This window comes from Pipistrellus kuhlii, unplaced genomic scaffold (assembly GCF_014108245.1).
Source record: "Pipistrellus kuhlii isolate mPipKuh1 unplaced genomic scaffold, mPipKuh1.p scaffold_m20_p_10, whole genome shotgun sequence".
NCBI classification, from domain to species: Eukaryota; Metazoa; Chordata; class Mammalia; order Chiroptera; family Vespertilionidae; genus Pipistrellus; species Pipistrellus kuhlii.
The window spans coordinates 16,400,259-16,419,238 of NW_023425405.1; the positions used below are offsets into that span (position 1 = coordinate 16,400,259).

An 18,980-nucleotide genomic window follows, 5' to 3' on the forward strand; every position below is an offset into this window, starting at 1 on the left:
TTTCACTGTACTATTTACCCAAACCAAGAGATAGCTGTTAGTTTTGAGACTGTTTCGTGTAGATTTAACTTTCAAAAACAAGCATTTATGATTTGAAATTTAACTATTTTATCTATGTATAATTAAAAAAAGACTACTTTTTCTCCTCCCCACAATTTATTCAGATACTAGGCAAAATAAAAATTTTTTGCTTCCAACTTTCAATTGATGTCTTGATTTTAAGAATTTTAATAAGAATTCGCCAAAACCAGTTTGGCTCAATGGATAGAGCGTCGGCTTGGACTAAAGGTCCCAGGTTCGATTCCGGTCAAGGGCATGAACCTTGGTTGCGGGTATTTCCCCAGTAGGGGGTGTGCAAGAGGCAGCTGATTGATGACTCTCTCATCGATGTTTCTAACTCTCTATCTCTCTCCCTTCCATTCTGTACAAAATCAATAAAATATATTAAAAAAAAAAAGAATTTTAGTAAGAATTTATCCTTTCAAGACCCTGATGAACTCAAACACTTACATGTTCACCACCAGTCTACCAGGAGCCTCAGTTTAAAAATCATTTACATTTATTTGTTCTATGATTTAGTACAGTTGAACTTGAAAAAGATTTTTAACAGAATCAAGTCTCAATCAGTATTGAATTTTACTGTGCAGGAAGAAAAGACGGAAGGTCAGATGAATACATTTAAAAATATATATATTTATTGATTTCAGAGAGGAAGGGAGAGGGATAGATAGAAACATCAATGATGACAGAATCATGGATCGGGCTGTCTCCTGCATCCTCTTACTGGGGATCGAGCCCACAACCCAGGCATATGCCCTTGGGAAGAATTGAACCTGAAACCCTGTAGTCTGTCCACCGATGCTCTATCCATTGAGTCAAGCTGGCTGGGGCCAGATGAATACATTTTCAAATATAAATTAGGAACTACAATTATTAGTGCATTATATCCCAGAGCTTAGTATTGAACTAGAACATTTTTGTGAAAAAATTTGTATTAAAAAATTACACATATTTGTAAAACATGAAATTTTAGTCATATTGCTAGAAGTATTAAGTGATTTTTCAAAGAGCTAGAGTAAGTTAGAAGGTGAGGAAAGTGAATGATAGTTTTACAGTATCAAAAATCTTATCAATTTGACATTTAACAGTACATGGTTGTTACTCAGTCTACTCTAAAACCCAGCCTATGGTTTCTGTTGTTTTGATTTTTTTTAAAAAGGAGAGAAAATAATAAGATCATTTAAAATAAAAGCCAGTCTGGAAATAGTTAAAAGGTAGTAAACTGGTTACTGGGAAGATAACTGATCAGAGAGACTAAGCCACCTGATAGGGACAGAGTTTTCTCCTTTGAAAAGGGAAATTTGGGCCTGTCAGGAAATCATAGAGGTGGTATACCATAAGGTCTAGTTGAGCCTGGCTGGGTGGCTAAGTTGGAGCGTTGTCCCATACACCAAAAGAGTTGCAGGTTTGGTTCCTAGTCAGGGCACAAAGGGTTGTGGGTTTGATCTTTGGTTGGAGAGCATACAGGAGGCAACTAATTGATGTTTCTTTTTCTCTCTTCCTCTCTCTCTCTAAAAATTCAATAAACATAGATAGCCTCAGGTGAGGATTTAAAAAAAAATCTATGAAAAATATCTAGTCAAGACCACTCCTTTTAATTGTGGTAAGTTATGTAGAGAAAGAAACCATTTCTTCTTTGTTCAAAGGGGAAAAATAAAGCTGGATAGAGAGGTGAGCACACAGAATAAGACTCAGGGTGGTCAAGAATAAAAACCTGAAAGCATGTTATAAAACAAAGGCTGCATGGTTGTGCGTATTTATTTAGACTGTATAAGATCTTTGATTATTTTGGTAACAGGCTTTATTCTAGTCACTTACCATTTAAAATACAGGTGAAGTTGCTAAGTTTACACCTAGCAACATTAACTACACTAAAATTCAAGCAAGGTATGCTTATACCTATCTGGGACTAGGGAAGACTACCATTAGTCAACAGTGAATGTTAACAGTTTAGGAGTAAAAAGAAACATACTTGCTACCAAATCTTAGCCTAAATGGGAGGTGAGGGGATAGAGCATATAACAGTAACCCATTATCATCTAAAAAAAACACAAGTGGAACAAAATATGTAGCCCAACACTCAGCTTAAAGCCAGTAAGAAACCTTCTTACTTAGTTGAATTCATAACCCAGGACCTCCTTTACCTGTAGCTGGATACTATATTTGTAGATGTACAATAATAAAGAAAACAAACAGTTTCAGGGTGTCAGGCTTCTTGCAAATGTCAACATGTAAAAATGAAAATGTTTAAAAGCATCCCATTAATGTTCCAGGTCACTAAGTTCTGCTCGTCGACACATGACTTCAGTATGCAAGACTGTTGACAGAGCATAAATACTAGTCCAGTCCTTGGGATAAGATCTCGCCATATTAGGTAACAGCACTAGGCTATAAAAGTTGATGGCAGTCGGCTTTCTTGCATTTCTTCTTGGACATGGTGATGATAGAATCTTTAAAATCCTTGTGGAGCTTTCCCTTTGTTTCATTATGCTGAAAATGACTTTCTTAATTAAAGAAAATCGGCAAATATGCTATCATTTTACATGGTGTAGCATATAGAAGCTCTTCAAAGATGAATCTGAGATCACACCTTTAGTGTGGGTACAGCACGTCCTGGTGCCATTAATATAAGCATTTTTATTATTAGAGATGTCACCAAGCTATGGTCATGAATTTTAGTCTTTAAACACTCTTTGGCACTGTAGAAAAGTACTGGGTAAATTTAATTCCACCCATTTTTCTTTTTTAGTTCTGACATTGCTAATTATTTTAAGACTACATTAAGAGTACTGCAAGGTTACATTTGCCACCCACTAAAGTCACTCCAAAATCACTGGGCCTCATTTCACACAAGGCTGTTTTGACAACTTACAGGATCTGTGATAATAGTTGCCAACAGAAGGACACTTTGAAAGCCTACAATTCACTACTTACACTGATACTCACAGTTGAAAGCCCTTGACCTGCAAGAACTACTATAATAATCCAACTGTAAGACACAACAAAGTTTAGAGAAGGGATATGTTCTGTTGGAAGTATTTTTTCTCCTTGAGTTACACATATGAAAGCAAATTCAGATGGTTAAGGCCAAAAGAACTTTACATTGTTATTGGAATGTGATTATGGACAAGTTACAATCATTCTGAGCCTTGTTTATTATAATTACTTGGTTTTTCAAAGGAGGATTATTGAAAATTATGTTATACACTATGCAATTTCATGATTCTAAACACAATTTTTTTCCTTATTAATCTTTCCTTTGCGTTTCCCAAAGAGTGTGATATGACTATTCTTAGTAGTGAGAGTGAAATTTGATGAGAAAAAGCTATGAAAATATTTATTCAGAAAAAGCATGACCAGGGGTAAGGTGACACCAGTATTATAACCTTATTGCATTTAAATAGGGTCTTTATTTCTTTCAAAAATTACTTAAAGACAGGATATAAATATAGCATTATCTTGATTATAATTTAATCAGAATACAGCAGAAATAAATACATGAAAAGCCACAAAGATGGCCTGACACTTTTTCCTCTGCTACACCCACCAAGTGGAGGATTTAATCGAAAATTACTACATATAACCCAGACTCAACCACTCCTACAACGCTAGGCTTACACTTTAACTTTGCTAAGCAAACCTTTTCTTACATAACACTAATCAAATGTCATGAAGACAGAAAGACCATTATTGTCATTTCAAAATTATTGAAATGGCTTTTCAAACTATTTACCCACTCAGGAAAGGAAGTATCTTAAGGTCTCTTGGCCTCCCCGCTTCCCCAGCCTGACACACTTCCTTTTTAGGAGAGTGGGGTATAAAAGTTGCTTGATCCACAATTTGAGTACTCGGTGTTTAATCCAGTACGCTGAAAGGCAAATATTACACCTTAATGTATCTTACATTTCTTCACTGGCTTGCCCTCACTCCTAGGAACCCAATAATTATAAACCAGATTTCCGTATAACTCGAGGGAGAAAACTCTAAAACTCTTTGGAACAAAGTTTCATTCTCCTTAATGAATCCTGAATTCTCAAGAGCAGTTCTTTCGGAAAGCTCCCGATTAAAGAAGCTGTAGGTTAGCATGCCCAACAATATAATACTGTTGGCAGCAAATCGTAGAGCAGTAAGGAAGCTTCTTGCTCTAACAGCATGGTTTCACAAACATAGTATTCTTGAACAATGACTTATACTTTGAAGCATTACCATTTTTAAATGTCATATCTGACATCTCAGTTGACAAATATGAAATAAGTCCAGGGAGTTTAAATAGTTTAAATTTTTTAGTATCAGAAAATTAAGGGTGCTTCCAAATTAGGCATATTTGCTATTAAGAAAGGAGGAAAAATGTGTTCTATATCTCTTTATCTCCTTGCCTATTCCACTACATCTGCAGCAGTTTTTCCTAAAGGTACATCTAAGAATATAAAATATAAGGACCAAAAGTAGATTAACAACTTGCAGGTATGCATCTACTCACAGGGCACATTCTCTTTTTGGGAAACCTATTACAATGTTTTTATAATCAGTTATGAGAAAATTCTTAATTTCTCTCTTCTCTACTCTTCACCAATCTACTGCTTTTAATTCCAACTTGTTATATAAATGAAGCAGAATGACCTAATCCAACTGAGAAGAGATACTTTCCCTAATGTAGAAGGAAAGCTTGTTTTTTTCCAGTTTGTATGTGAGCCTGGCAGAAACCAGTTCATACCTATAATATGGGCTACCAAACTAATGTGCCATACCTACTTCCTCGGTCTCAGTCCTTCACATCAGCAGTTGCCAACCGGTGGTCCATGGACCATCCTAGAAAGGTTGGCGACCGCTGCTTCACATCATATGTAACATGTCTGTCTACCAATCCCTCACACTCACTGGGCTTACCTCCACCTGTCCAATCTCATCTCTGGCTTTTTCCCCAGCCTCCCCCTTCATTCTGCTCCCACATCCTCCTATTGTACTTTGAGAAAGGATTATTTATTCCACTGTGCAAAGTTTTGCTTTGCATGATCAACTTACAGGAAACCAGATCCAGGATTCCCCAGGCAATACCATACTTTCAACAATTCTTTCATATAGTCTAACTTCCTACTCTTAAGAAAGGACCGGAGAGAAAGCAGGTAAAGATCATGGGGATTCTGAAAGCTAGACTTCTTTCCAAACTCTAGCCCTAAAGTTAATATATCTGCCATCCTTTCTTTGTTCTCATTTATCATTCAGCAGAGTGGATATCTCACTAATCACAATCTCCTAATCTGACATCCTCTTAACAGGACTATACCTGCTCTTTTCCCTATGAAACCTAAAATCACTAAATTCTCTTCAACATATTGACATCACTGTATCTTTCTTGCCTCAGTGCAATCTCCTTGACAAGATTAGTATTTCAAAAATGGACTTCACCTTCACACCAAACTCTTAATATATGCATTGTCCTCTCCTGAATCTTTGTGCTAAAGCAGAATACAAAATCATACATATTTAGACTCAAATTTTTAAATTTGGTCTTTATCTTTACTCAGCAATTCTTCATTTATTTCCAAGGCCCTTCTAGGCTTATTCTCACAGATTAATTTAATCTTTCTTTAAAGGATCCCAACTTCACTCTTTTGCTCCCATTCTCACACAACATGCATTCAATAATTACTGATATGAGTCCCTTTACTATTCCTATTTTCTCTAATCTTACATTCTATTCTCTTTCCTAAATTTTCTGATTGTTCTTACAAATAACAGAGGAAGATATATCACACCTCAATAAAGTTAAACCCACAACCTCACCTCATCTTAGAGGCTTACTTCCTCCAAAGTGCCTATAGAAATCTGCACCTTATTGGATCAGCTAATCTTCTCTTCATCACTGTCCATCTTTTCCTCTCAATTGGTTCTATATGGTCTGCCTTTAAATGCTTAGGTATCTCACTTATCTTCAAGCAACACCTTCTAAGATCTACCACACATCTAATTAGCATCTTGTTTGTCTCTTCCCCATTGTTGTCAAATGTGTTAAGTTCTCAATGACTGTTGTATCTATATCCTTGACATTTCCTCATGAATCCTAGAGATCTGGTTTTTATCTGAACCTTTTTATTAAAGCTGCACTTCTAAAGTTCATTAGAGACCAAACCAAACCAAAAGGTTTTTTCTTAGGTTCTTTCTGACTTCTAACTCATAATTTCTTCTCACTTTCTATTACTGTTATAGTCCAGGCCATATTAGCCAGCAATGAACTGCTAACTGGTCTTAATTTCAAGCAAAGATTTTACCAAATCAATCTTAAAATGCTACAATCAAGTTACATCTTTACCAAAGAAACTACCCTTCTCTACCATTGACCACAATCACATTAAGACTAAACTCTTCCTAGCGTTCTAGGTTTATGCACGCTTGCCTCACCTTTCTCTCTATGACCTGTATACCTCACACCAGTCCATCTCCTCCTCACTGTCCTTCCCTTCTAAACCCTACAGACCACGCTAATGGCTATCTCTAATTCTTTGTTCAATCTATTCCCTTTACTGTATTTCCCCTCCTTCATCAACTAAATTTCAGCTATCCTTCAAAATAAGAGCCCAGATTTACAAAGCCTGTCCTTGAACAAGCTCATAACTTCTAACTCCTACTTTTATTTTTGTGTCTGATTAGTTCACTAAACATTTTATTTTATTTATTTTCTAAAATATATTTTATTGATTTTTCACAGAGAGGAAGAGAGAGAGAGATAGAGAGTCAGAAACATTGATGAGAGAGAAACATCCATCAGCTGCCTCCTACACACCCCTTACTGGGGATGTTCTGCAACCAAGGTACATGCCCTTGACTGGAATCGAACCTGGGACCTTTCAGTTCACAGGCCGAAGCTCTATCCACTGAGCCAAACCGGTTTCGGCTCACTAAACATTTTAATGTGTGATACCTGCATATATTACTGCCATATATTCAGCATAAGGAGACAACACAGTAGGGACTCATTCAGATCAAAGGGCTGAGATGAGAGACACAGCACAAAGAGCAGAAGGACTAGCTTGACACCAGATAACTGACTTTGGTCATATTTTGTAGAAAAAGGCATAAATGTCATGTTTGGGGTTATCACCTCTCTTTAAGGTAATATTTTAAAAATACTGTTTTCAATTATATGGCATCTATCTCTTAGAGTCCATTAAGCAGATTTGGGGAAACTTCATAATCAAATAAACAAACAAAAAAATCCAAACCTAATAGCTCAACATAGGAAAAAATGTCCCCAGTTTTCATGTACACGTAAGTAACATGGTGGTCTTCATTTTGGAAGATTTCAATGCACCTGCAATTCTTTCCTTTCTGGTGGCTTTTCAGACAATGCCTCTGTGGGGGTAAGTAGGAATAGCTCCCTATAAACCAGTGTCACAGCAGAAGAGAGCTCTGGCAGCTTGAAGGTGCTTGGGATATTATACAAATAGGAACCATGTCAGTAAAAATGTGCTCAGACACAATGCTTTGAAGTTGTTTTCTTTAAAAGAATGCATTTATAGAGCTCTACTTAAGTTGAAGGATACCAAGTAAAAAGTAAAAGACGTGAGCAATACACGCACATGAGAAATACTTAAATTAAAATAGCAAATATATGCCTCCCCTGTTAAGATTTTTTTCACTCCTGGCAAATTATATGTTTAAAATATTCAAGGATCAGTATTCAATACCCTCTGCTGTCACTGTCTGAGCGATAATGAAATGGGTCTGAACTGCTATGGCTGTCCTTGTGGCTAAAAATATCAAGAGCTGACCTCATAAGAATAATTTGAAATAAAACTGTTACTAGATTGTTATCCTTGACAATAGGGTCTGTACTTTATATAATCTTGTATTCCCTCAAGATCTAGTTCAGGTCACTAACAAAGAATAAGCACTCAAATAATTAATGTGTTGTTGAAATATGGGGAGAGTATACAAAAGCACCACCTAGAAAAATAAAGTGCAAAAGCAGAATGAAAAGAATTATTAATCAGAAAACATTCTCTAATGGAATCATTAAGAAAATAAAGAGGCATTTGACATGCATCATATGACTAAAATCAATCTAGATGTCTCTTTCCTACAGTGGCACTAAAAACATTTCAAGATAGAAGTTCCTGCCCTAGCTGGTTTGGTTCAGTGGTTAGAGCATTGGCCTGCGAACTGAAGCATCCTGGGTTTGATTCCAGTCACCAGCATGGACCTCGGTTGCAGGCTCCTCCCTGGCCCAGGCCTTGTGCAGGAGGCAACCAATCAATGTTTCACTCACATTGATATTGATATTTCTCTCTGTCTTTCCCTCTCTCTTCCATTCTCTCTAAAAATCAATGAAAAAGTATTCTTAAGTGAGGATAAAAAAAAAAAAGATAGAAGTTTCTAATTTTTTTTTCTTGGAGGTGTCACCAAACCCTTTACAAAACTAGTAACTATGGGTCTTCTACCCAGAAAAAAATGGACACATGTACATACAAACTCATAACTTTGTAAGTTTGACTAAAGAGCTCTGGACTCCAGGTACAATTCCCAATCTGAGGAATTGACTAGTCACCTTTTAAAGGTTAAGTAGGTAAGAACATACAAAATGTCCCCTATGCATGATAAATTAATGATGCAGGAATTTATCAAAAATAATCTGAAGATTTTTAGAATTTCTCATTCTTGACCATCATTTGGTTTCATCAACTTACTTGCTATGTGAAGTGATGCTTCCTTCTATGTGTTGTATACTTTCTTCTATGCTTTAGTATACGTAATCATGACTGTGATTATAAGACTTCACTTTACTTAAAAATCATACTATATGAAATATTAAGTAAGCAAAAACAGTGAGGCTTGTTATTCTTCGGCTTCCAAGACCTCAGAATTGAAGCCTAACTGCTTCAGAAGCACTGTCCTGACATAAGATGTCTGCGGAAGTGGGGCTGGAGCGGGTGGGGGGGGGGGGGGGTGGGCAGCAGAGGAGGAGGCAGAGAAACAGTTCTGGGTTCTTAGCGAGTCTGGGCAAACTACCTGACAGCTCTTTGGCACTGGCTAGGAATGAGAAAGGAGAGACAAAGTTACCACAGGAAAGAAGCCTTGTTTAACAGGGCTACCTCTCAACACAGAGAAGTAAAGAGGAGCTGATCGAGGAGATGAAAGGCTTGCCTTGAAGGCTGGAGAAAGCTATGCTCTGCTAAGCCTCATTTCAGGGAGCTCAAGTCTATTAACAAAGCCCAGAGCCTTAGCACCACAAGAGACATTAAGTAGATGTCTTTGCTTCTTACAGCAAAAATGAAGCCATAATTAACCCATGATGAAAGGCTTCTCATAAGTCTACAATATTTCATTTGTATTTTCTAAATTTCTTCTAATTCTATCCTAAAAATCACTTTAAAAAAAATTAGAGGTTGTCATTTATGAAGAATTTCACAAAAATAAATTAAATGGCTAGGTAAGTAGCTGCTTTACAACCTCAGTCAACCCAATCAAAGGATACCTAAGAATAGATTTTAGTTTATCCCACTCTCAGTACAAAGCCATTTAACTTATATAAAACTAATGAAAAGTAACCAGACTTTATATAAAGAGGTAAAGAGGTAGCCTTCAAAATTCCACCTCCAACATATTAAGTGTCTCCTCATAAGGTATTTTATTATTATTATAAATGTTTATGCTTCCTTTTTTGGCATTCACATTACCCTTTTAATATTTTTAACAAATGAAGGCAAATCTTTTAAGTCACAATTGTTTTTCTGAAAACTTCAAGGGGTGCTCTGACTTTCCCCTTCTTGCCAATTTAGAACATGATTTCTGAATCCGGTTTTGTCCACTGCTTACAACCAAATTCAACTTATTTTCTTTCACTATCAATTTTAAAACTACTTCAAGAAATTGGGTATTATCCAAAAATATCACTTCACATTATGTCCTAATAAAGTATTCCACTACTCCGTGATTAACTAAAATGATCTATCACAACTTACGTGGCCTAATTTTAGAGGATCCCCAATCTCTTTCTCTTCCACCTTAGTCCCATTCTAATCAAGTACTTGTAATATAGTTTTATTATCACATTTCAGTTATTTTAAACAATGAAATTCCCAAACAGATATCCCACAGAAGTACCGTTTGTTCAAAGAAAAAGTTATACTGCTATGGTTGCTTCTCACATGCAATGTCTACCCATATTCAAGTTTCTGATAAAAATCAACTGTAAGTTGCAATTCTGTTTCTGAGGCACTTCCTGGTACACGAGGCAGTGCATTAGAAAAGAGATTATATTGCATTTAGTCTATATTGATTATTTTTAACCACCTATAAATAATTAACAACCATTCAAAAAGGAAGTGCAAATGTGCAAATGAGAGAGAACAAAAACAGTTTCTAAACATGTAATGCATAATATAGGACATAAATCCGTACAACTAAAAACAATTGCTGACAACATCCTCTGAGCATCAAATGACACCACCAATTTTGTTTTATATGTATTCTTAAGTATTCAAAGAATGCAATAGACATTATCTTTTTAATTTTTAAAATTTTCATGAGTATACTAGGATATTACCATTTTTTCACAAATCAAAAAAACAAGAAACTACCATTATCTTTGCATATTTTCAGTAATAGAGCCAAAATAAGAACAATTCTAGCTAATCTCATGTGGGATCTTAATTAGTACTACAAGTTTATTTTTGAGTTAAAAATCATATCACTCATGAGAAATAATGCCAAAATTATTATACTAATAAATTGTGTTAAAGGCCTAATGAAGACATACTTCAGCAACTATGAGGTAACACACTAGTTGAAGGCATGAGGAACGTTTATATTGGCTCTTTTGGGTGTATACATTAAATGCAAAATCAGAAAGAAATCATGCAAAAATCCGGTTGCCCATGCAAGCACCCCAGAGTCTAATCCTCTCCTCTCAGTTCTGTTGTCAGGCCACAGTAGTGTGGAGACTTGTAGGCTGCTGTCCTTGTTGTAATGAATGGGAAGAGGCTGACAGTGGCATGGTCGAAACCTTCACCTCTTCTTCCCCTGTGGAAAAGTCAGTCATGGTCTAGTTACGGGTGACTAGATTTGTTAACAGTCCCTTTAAAAATGATTTCAATATTTGGAATACTGATACATATATAAAATACATGCTTAATGATTGGAATCCGGGTGTGAAACAAGACATGAATTTCAAAATATAAATGTATCAAGTACCTAGAAAGTATTACACTCTAAACACACCCTTAAATTTAATACTATGTCAGATATGACAACAAATATAATAGATTTAGGATTATAAATATACAAAAAGGAAAAAAAAAAAGAGAGACCAGGAAAGCCATTCTTTGCCAAGCCAATTGGACCCCTTATAAATATAATTTAGAAACTGCTAAAAGTAAATAATATTTTATGAAAAAGTTAAAACCAAATTCACAGGAGTAAAAAATGTAATTTTTAAAGGGAAAAATGATAAATTAATCTTCAAAAGCAGGAATTATGCTTAGAAAAAAGAAATAAAAAGATATAAATGTTAATTCAGCAAATTACCATTTAGCACCTGAAAATTTAATGTGTACTTTTGAAGTAATTAGAAAATAGTAAAATGCCAACAACAATACAATGATCCAATTGACTGAAAGAGAGATGACTACTTCTAGGTCCAAGAACTATACATGAAAGGAGATCTGTTCTCCTAATTAAAATTGATAATTATTTGGCTACAAGTGACTTGTTTCACACATGACTCAAAATTCAATCAAGTCACTGTTAACAAAGAAAATTTAAAGAAAAATGCCCTCTCATAAGTAAAACTTAATGAATAAAAACGAAAAAAAAAAAAATCCAACTCTAAGTATATCTTGACACAATGCTTACAGACTTAGACTCACTATTATTTGTTTTTCCAAATAATTTTTAGCATTATGGAATAAAAACATCTTGGTAGAGTTCCTTGAAAAACATTCCTGAAAAATTACATTTGGAAAGATAGCTTCACCGACAATGAGAAAAAAAGGACTTCCAAGTCTCTAGAATAGGTTATTTCACAGTTTTTTTCAGTAAGCTGAAAGGACTCTAAAAACCCTAAGTATATAGCATGGAGGATGTGCAAGGGAAATTTTATACTAGAGTTCTTTGTGAGAATATGGTGCTAATGAGCAATAAACAAAAGATTAATTTTCATCAGGTCAATAAACTTCACTCTGTTTTGCAACAATAGGACACATTTCTGAGGTGGGCCAATTGTCTCATGAATAGATACTGTTCATAAAAAGGGACCTGAAGCTTGTGAGAGCAAAAATCAATTATTACAGGAAGAAAGCCAGTTAAAGTACATGCCAGTGATCTTCATTTATGAAGGAAAGCATCAGTGTTGTAGTGGAAAACATTTCAGTTATTGAATTTGAGTTCTTATCCTAATTCTCTTACTAGAAGAACGTGTGACTTTTAACAAATTATTTAACCTTTCTGGAACACAGTTTTGCCATTCCTAAAATGAGGAATTGGATAAGATAAGTCACTTTTTAGGACCAGAAAAGTCATTTTTTTCAAAAACAAAAGCACATGGCCCCAATAATAGAAAATATCTGAATGGACTTACTCTAACTCCCACTTAATGAAAGTTTCCCCCAAGAATATTTATTTCAAAATTCCTTCTAAACTTAAGCAAATGTGCTGGCAAGATATGCTAACATCTTTTCTTCTAATTAAGGAAATAACTAATTTTAAACACAAAAATGTTTTCAATTAGGCAAAGGAAATGAAAGCCACATTTCTGTCAAACCTCTAGCAACTGTCCTTCCAATGATAGGTTTCAGATATATCAATTTTTAATAATTAACTGAAACAAAACAAAAAATTTAAATACAAATACATAATAAATATAGATATGATATCAATATGATATGTAGGTGACTGACACCTCTGAGTATTTATTTGTTCCTGAAGGTCAGAGGACCCTAATTTGCTCCACATACCTAAAGAATAAATATGCAGGCCCTTTTCAGCATAGAATATTTTCTAAGTATATCTTAAAGTGGCTAGTCTCACTGAAACAGTATGTACCCTCCATTATCAAGCACGAAAGAAAAGCTACCCTATGTAAAATACTATATTTATTCATCACACGATACAAAGTTGAACCTATTTCACTAGTTCAACTCAAGTACAACTGAGTTACAACTAAGAATGTGAGAGGCAGATATTGCCTAGTTATTAAATTGCTTCAAATTTGACACAGTTAAGATGTTTTTACTTTCTATCATTTCTAATTATTACTAAATCATCCAACTACAATTATACAACTATTCTGTTGTCGCTTAGCACATTCAGCTCTCTGAGGTATCTGCCAAATATGTGTAGGCCATAAGAGGATTCTGTATAACTCTTGGTAACAATTTAAAATATCTTGGCGCATTAAACTAAAATTTCTCTAGTCATCAAAGCCTTAAAAATAATCTATTAATAAACTTAATAATAAGACACTACTTAAATATCAAACAAGTATGCATAGCCAAAATCTGAAATAACAAATTCTCTCCACCTCCCACAAGATTTTTTTTCATTTGACTAACATGAGGATAACTATACTCACAAGTCAGTGATTACTCATTACCACTGGGGCATTTCCAGAACACCTACCGGCTTAAAATATTTTGATTAAAACTGTTCTTTTTATGCTAATGGACAACACGAAAATAATAAAATTGGAAGAACAGATAATGGTCATGTAGTAAGTCAAATAAAAGTACACAATGAAAATAGCTAAGAACTAAAGTTCTGCAAAGGCACCCATCCTCTTTCCTGTCAGATCAAGTCATGCTGTTTGCCTTGCTGACCAAGCTCCCATGTTCTTATCTGTTGCCTCTACAATACATGAAACACCTCCTGTTATAGAAGACAGTTCGACTTCATGACATAGCAATAAATTCCTGCCTCTGGACCTTTATTCAGACATCCCATTAACATAAAAGGTCTTTCCCTCCTGCTAACCCAAATCCAAGATTCCACAGCATAGATCAATTTCTACTTCTTCAATGAAACCTCCCCAACAATATAAGCTCCATTAATGTCTCTGGGAGTCCAGTATCATATAATTACCACTTTTATACATAATCATCTTATCTCTTCAACTACACTATAAAGTACCTGGAAACAGTATCCATATTTTATATTTCTTTTGTATTACCCACATGGCCTCCTTCATTGTTGGGCAAATAGGAGCCCAACTATTCACTGTAATTGCTTTAATATTTTATTTTTAAATGTTTAGACTACTTAGGGAAATGTAACTTTAATTTTAATGTAATAATCAGCTATAACATACACTAGTAGTAATTGAAATCCCACATTTCTAAATGATTAAAACAAAGCAAAACAAAATTACACTCTAATATGCTGTCTTGAAAGGAATAATAAAATGAGTACCAAAAACTGAAAACTTAGTGTTTCTGTGAATATCATATAGAAGAGGATTAAAAAAGTCACTCAGAGTCACCTACTATCATATCAGATTAACAAGTATCATGAGTCCCACTGATATGCAAACTACTATAGTAAGTGCTATCAAGATTATGCAAAATAACTTTACTGTATCAACTGTTATATTCACTATATCAACTACAAACAATACTCTCAATCCCCCTATTTGTCTTAAAAATGAAATATTGTTGGTCATAAAGAGATTAGAGCTAAAGAATTTTGATGGATCTCTGTAAGTTCACCTATCAATCTTGCTAAAACCAAGACAATGAACACCTTGCTGGTAACAGCACGTTATGACAATAACACTAGGCCATGCCGTATCTTAAAGGCTATCACAAATGATGAAAATAAGTTTCATGAATTACATTTATGTGAGGGACTATTCTATTCTACTTGAGAGAATCAGAAGAACACTCATTTTACTAGTCACTTCTAAAGCCCACATTAAACTTTAAAAAACTATTAATGAGAATGATTCCTTTAAATATGAAGTTACTTGATCTAATTTTGGACCTAAAACCCAAAAATTCTGAAACCTTCAAGGTAACAGTACATACCAGAATTATTCTGGCATCACTTATAGAAACTTAATACCACCACCCCCACAAATAAAAATGATATGCCAAAAGGAAAAATATCTCTCCTTGAACAATCCTTTTTTTCAGAAAATATACTTATGCATGTAGATGTCTGTGAAATATTAAAAATCAGAGTTCTCAAATATTAAATACTTTATTAACATTAAGCACAGTTTTGATGTGTATGTGTATATCAGTCAAAATAAATAACTGCCAAAAGTAATTAGAGGAGTGGCTTTATCCTTCATGCTCTCACTTATTATCATCTTTAAAAAATTTTTTGAACCAGTTTACTTTTAGAATGTATAATCAGAATTTTGACCACAGTGTTGGCACCATAATTTCAGAGGCCATTTTTTTTTCTTTTTGTATTTTTATGGCATATGAAAAATTGGTAACTATCTTATTAAGTGAAATTATTCCAAGAAGTAACTAGGTATAATACTCCACCATCCTTATAAAGCTCAATATTACAAGGCATCCACCCAATTAAAAAAATTTTAGATTACAAGGACTTTAATTTTTTTCCAAAGAAATTTCCAAGACTAAATAAGTACCCTATTATTCAAAAGTTCCCTCCCTACCCACCCACCCAATAACCCGAAGGCATGAGTTATTCACAAATTCTCAAGAACTATAAATGAACCTACCTGCTATAGGGATCCCTCCCAGACCTGTGTTGTGCTGTGGCGGGAGATTCAAGTCCAAGAAATTACTATTTGAGGTGGGGTTTGCTGTGTGGTTCAAGTGCATGATGCTATTGCGTGGAAAGGCCATCCAAGGATAGCGGGCAGCTTGGCCTGGAAAATTGAATGAATTATAAACTGCTCGGTGCTGCTGAAATTGAGGGAACCTCTGTGGCAAGACTGAAAAGGTACTATTGAGAGAGTTGGCATTTGTAGGTGCAGCAGGATGTAGGAATCCAGAGCCTGGACCTTTGGCGGTTGTAGTGTGTGATGAGGAGTTCTGAAGAGATGTGGGTGAAAGGGAAGGCTGGTCTTGGACTGATAGTTCCTTTTCAATCAGGTCTGCTAAGGCTTTTCGAGTGACATCAAAGGGATCAAAACCCAAGTCATCCTCTGGTTGTTTAGAAGAACCAAAGCCAAATGCTGCTTGCCAGTCTGTAGAGGACGATACTGGGATTGTTTCTGTTGGAGACAAAATGAGTGACGACTTTAAAATACCATAGCCCATTTTCACACTTAATAAGTATCCATACTAGTGAAAGTTAAACATCATATTACAAGGTAAAGGTAAATATACATAAGGTATGATTTCTTAGCACATTAAGATTTTGTAAAATTACAAAAGTCCTCATATACTTCTAATTTCATTTTATATATATATATATATATATATATATATATATATATATATATATATAAACAATATGTATATTATTGATTTCAGAGAGGAAGAGAGAGAGATAGAAACATTAACAATGAGAAACAATCACTGATCAGCTGCCTCCTGCATACTCACACTGAGGATTGAGCCTACAACCTGGGCATGTGTCTTGACCAAGAATAGAACTGTAACCTCCTGATTCATAGCTCAGTGCTCAACCACTGACCCACACTGACTGGACAGTAATTTCATTCTTAAGTTACTAACATAAAAAATGAAGAATTGCCCTAGCCGGTTTAGAGTGTTGGCCTGCAGACTGAGAGGTTGTAGGTTCGATTCTGGTCAAGGGCACCTGGGTTGCAGGCTCGATTTCTGGCTTTGGCAGTGGTACGTGCAGAAGGCAACCAATCAATGTGTCTCTCCTGCTCCCTTCCACTCTCTCTTAAAAAAAAAATCAATTGGGCCGAAACCGGTTTGGCTCAATGGATAGAGCGTCGGCTTGGGGACTAAAAGGTCCCGGGTTCGATTCTGGTCAAGGGCATGTACCTTGGTTGCGGGCATATCCCCAGTAGGGGGTGTGCAAGAGGCAGCTGATTGATGACTCTCTCATCGATGTTTCTAACTCTCCATCTCTCTCTCTTCTTCTCTGTACAAAATCAATAAAATATATATATATATTTTTTAAAATCAATTGGAAAAAAAAACCCTCAGATGAGGACTAACCAAAAAAAACTCAAAACAATAAAAACCTCTGAATGATATAGATTGATTATGCTAATGAAAGAAAAAGTACTTGAAACCAAAATTATATTCTTAGACATTCATAATCAAAAACCCAACTTCGCTGGTGTTGCTCAGTGGTTGAGCATCGACCCATGAACTGGGTTGCAGTTGGGCTCGGTCCCCAGTAGGGGGGTATGCAGGAAATGGCCAATTGAAGATTCTCTCTCATCACTGATGTTTCTATCACTCTCTCCCTCTCCCTTCCTCTCTCTGAAAACAATAAAAATATATTTTCAAAAACACACACAACAACAAAAAACAAGTCATTTAAATGAAATAAAGTAATAACAAATATAATAAAATGTATTAGTAAAATTTACATTAAAATTTTTTTATTAAAGTAAAAGTATAATTTCTTCCATTGAGAATAGATGCTATTCACATTAATAAAAGAACTTATAATAAGTAAAAATGAAATGGCTCAAAATGCCAAAATATAAATTCTAATTTTTCAAAAAAAATATAAATTTTAATATAAATCAACACGTCTTTTGTCAGCTGAGGGAAAATCTTAAATTTAACTAAACAAACACAAATCTGGTTTAAATTTAAGCCATGCCCTAGCTAATCTGTTTCAGTGGACAGAGAGTCAGCTGGTGGACTCAAGGGTCTGGGGATCAATTCCAGTCATGGGCACATACCTCAGTTACAGGTTTGATACTCGCCCTGGTTGGGGTGCACGTAGGAGGCAACCAATCAAAGTGTCTCTCTCACATCAATGTTTCTCTCTCTCAATGGAAAAATATCCTAGGGTGAGGATTAACAAAAAATAAAATAATTAAAATAAAATAAAAGGTAAACCCTTAATACTTTCTAGAAGAATATCTGTTTAATAATTGGAAAAAGATTATCTAACCTTTGATTTCTGGAGAAATCTGTCTGTTATCATAGAACTAAGTTTCAGGTCATAAAACAACTTACCTAATCATCCAATTCCATGCAGTTTATATTTTTAAATGTTTATATTTTTATGAAAAAGAAAACGGAGAGAAAAAGAATAAGAACCCATCAAATCAGGGTCTCATTGTAGCCTGGTGTAATTATGAACATGCACCGGTGCTGTTATATACCTGATGTGAAGAGGCTCTGTGGCTCTGGTGCTGTAGGCCAGTCACTAGATGTCTGTGGGGAACTGGGGAAAGGAGGAAGCCCACTTGGAATAGGGTTGGGATGGCGAAAGTTATCTGAGAATAACGACTGTGACTCAGTTACTGCCCCTTCAAAAGGAGAGCGTGCACTGTGATTGGATGAACTGATGGGGATGACGGGGTTAGATTTTGATAAACCAGGTGGCGGTGATGGTGTATCACTGTTAGGTATCTAAATGAAATAGGAAAAGAAAAGAATAATCAATATAAGTTTATACATTTTAATAAGCCACAATTAAAATGACTTGAACAAAAGGAATTAAAATAGCCATCTTCAAATTGGGGTACTTAATTTCTTTTATGGGAGCACAAAATAATCCATCAACTTATATAAATAGTCTTCTCTAAAACTGACCCTCCTGAAAAGACTAAACCAGTCTCCTCTTGTTTTACAACCTAACTTCTGTCACTTTACATAGAAAAGAATATTTCTCACTCTCTGGGACCTAACTATAATATTTTGCCCAACAGTAAAAACTTTATGGGAATCAAACCAAAACATATTAGAAATATTCAGGTTGGTGTTGAGCAAGTGACTGACACTAATGACTGAATTCTTTTGCAAACTAGGTGATTCCCAATGCACTTGTTTTGAACAAAGATGGAA

At 35.1% G+C, this 18,980-nt stretch overlaps 1 protein-coding gene across 11 annotated transcripts in view; it reads right to left on the minus strand.

The window, feature by feature from the left end:
- CNOT4 (CCR4-NOT transcription complex subunit 4) overlaps positions 1-18,980 on the minus strand; it is a 125,881-nt gene that overhangs the window by 15,794 nt on the left and 91,107 nt on the right. For 8 of the 11 annotated variants that reach the window (XM_045577058.1, XM_045577046.1, XM_045577037.1 and 5 more), the window contains 2 exons: positions 18,296-18,545; positions 15,746-16,243 (listed from right to left, as the gene is read on the minus strand). In XM_045577058.1, coding sequence (XP_045433014.1) covers positions 15,746-16,243; positions 18,296-18,545 — 748 coding nt within the window. Of the gene's footprint in view, positions 1-10,082; positions 11,080-15,745; positions 16,244-18,295; positions 18,546-18,980 lie in introns of those variants that run through there. The other 3 variants (XM_045577074.1, XM_036427805.2, XM_036427798.2) reach the window with 1 other exon arrangement.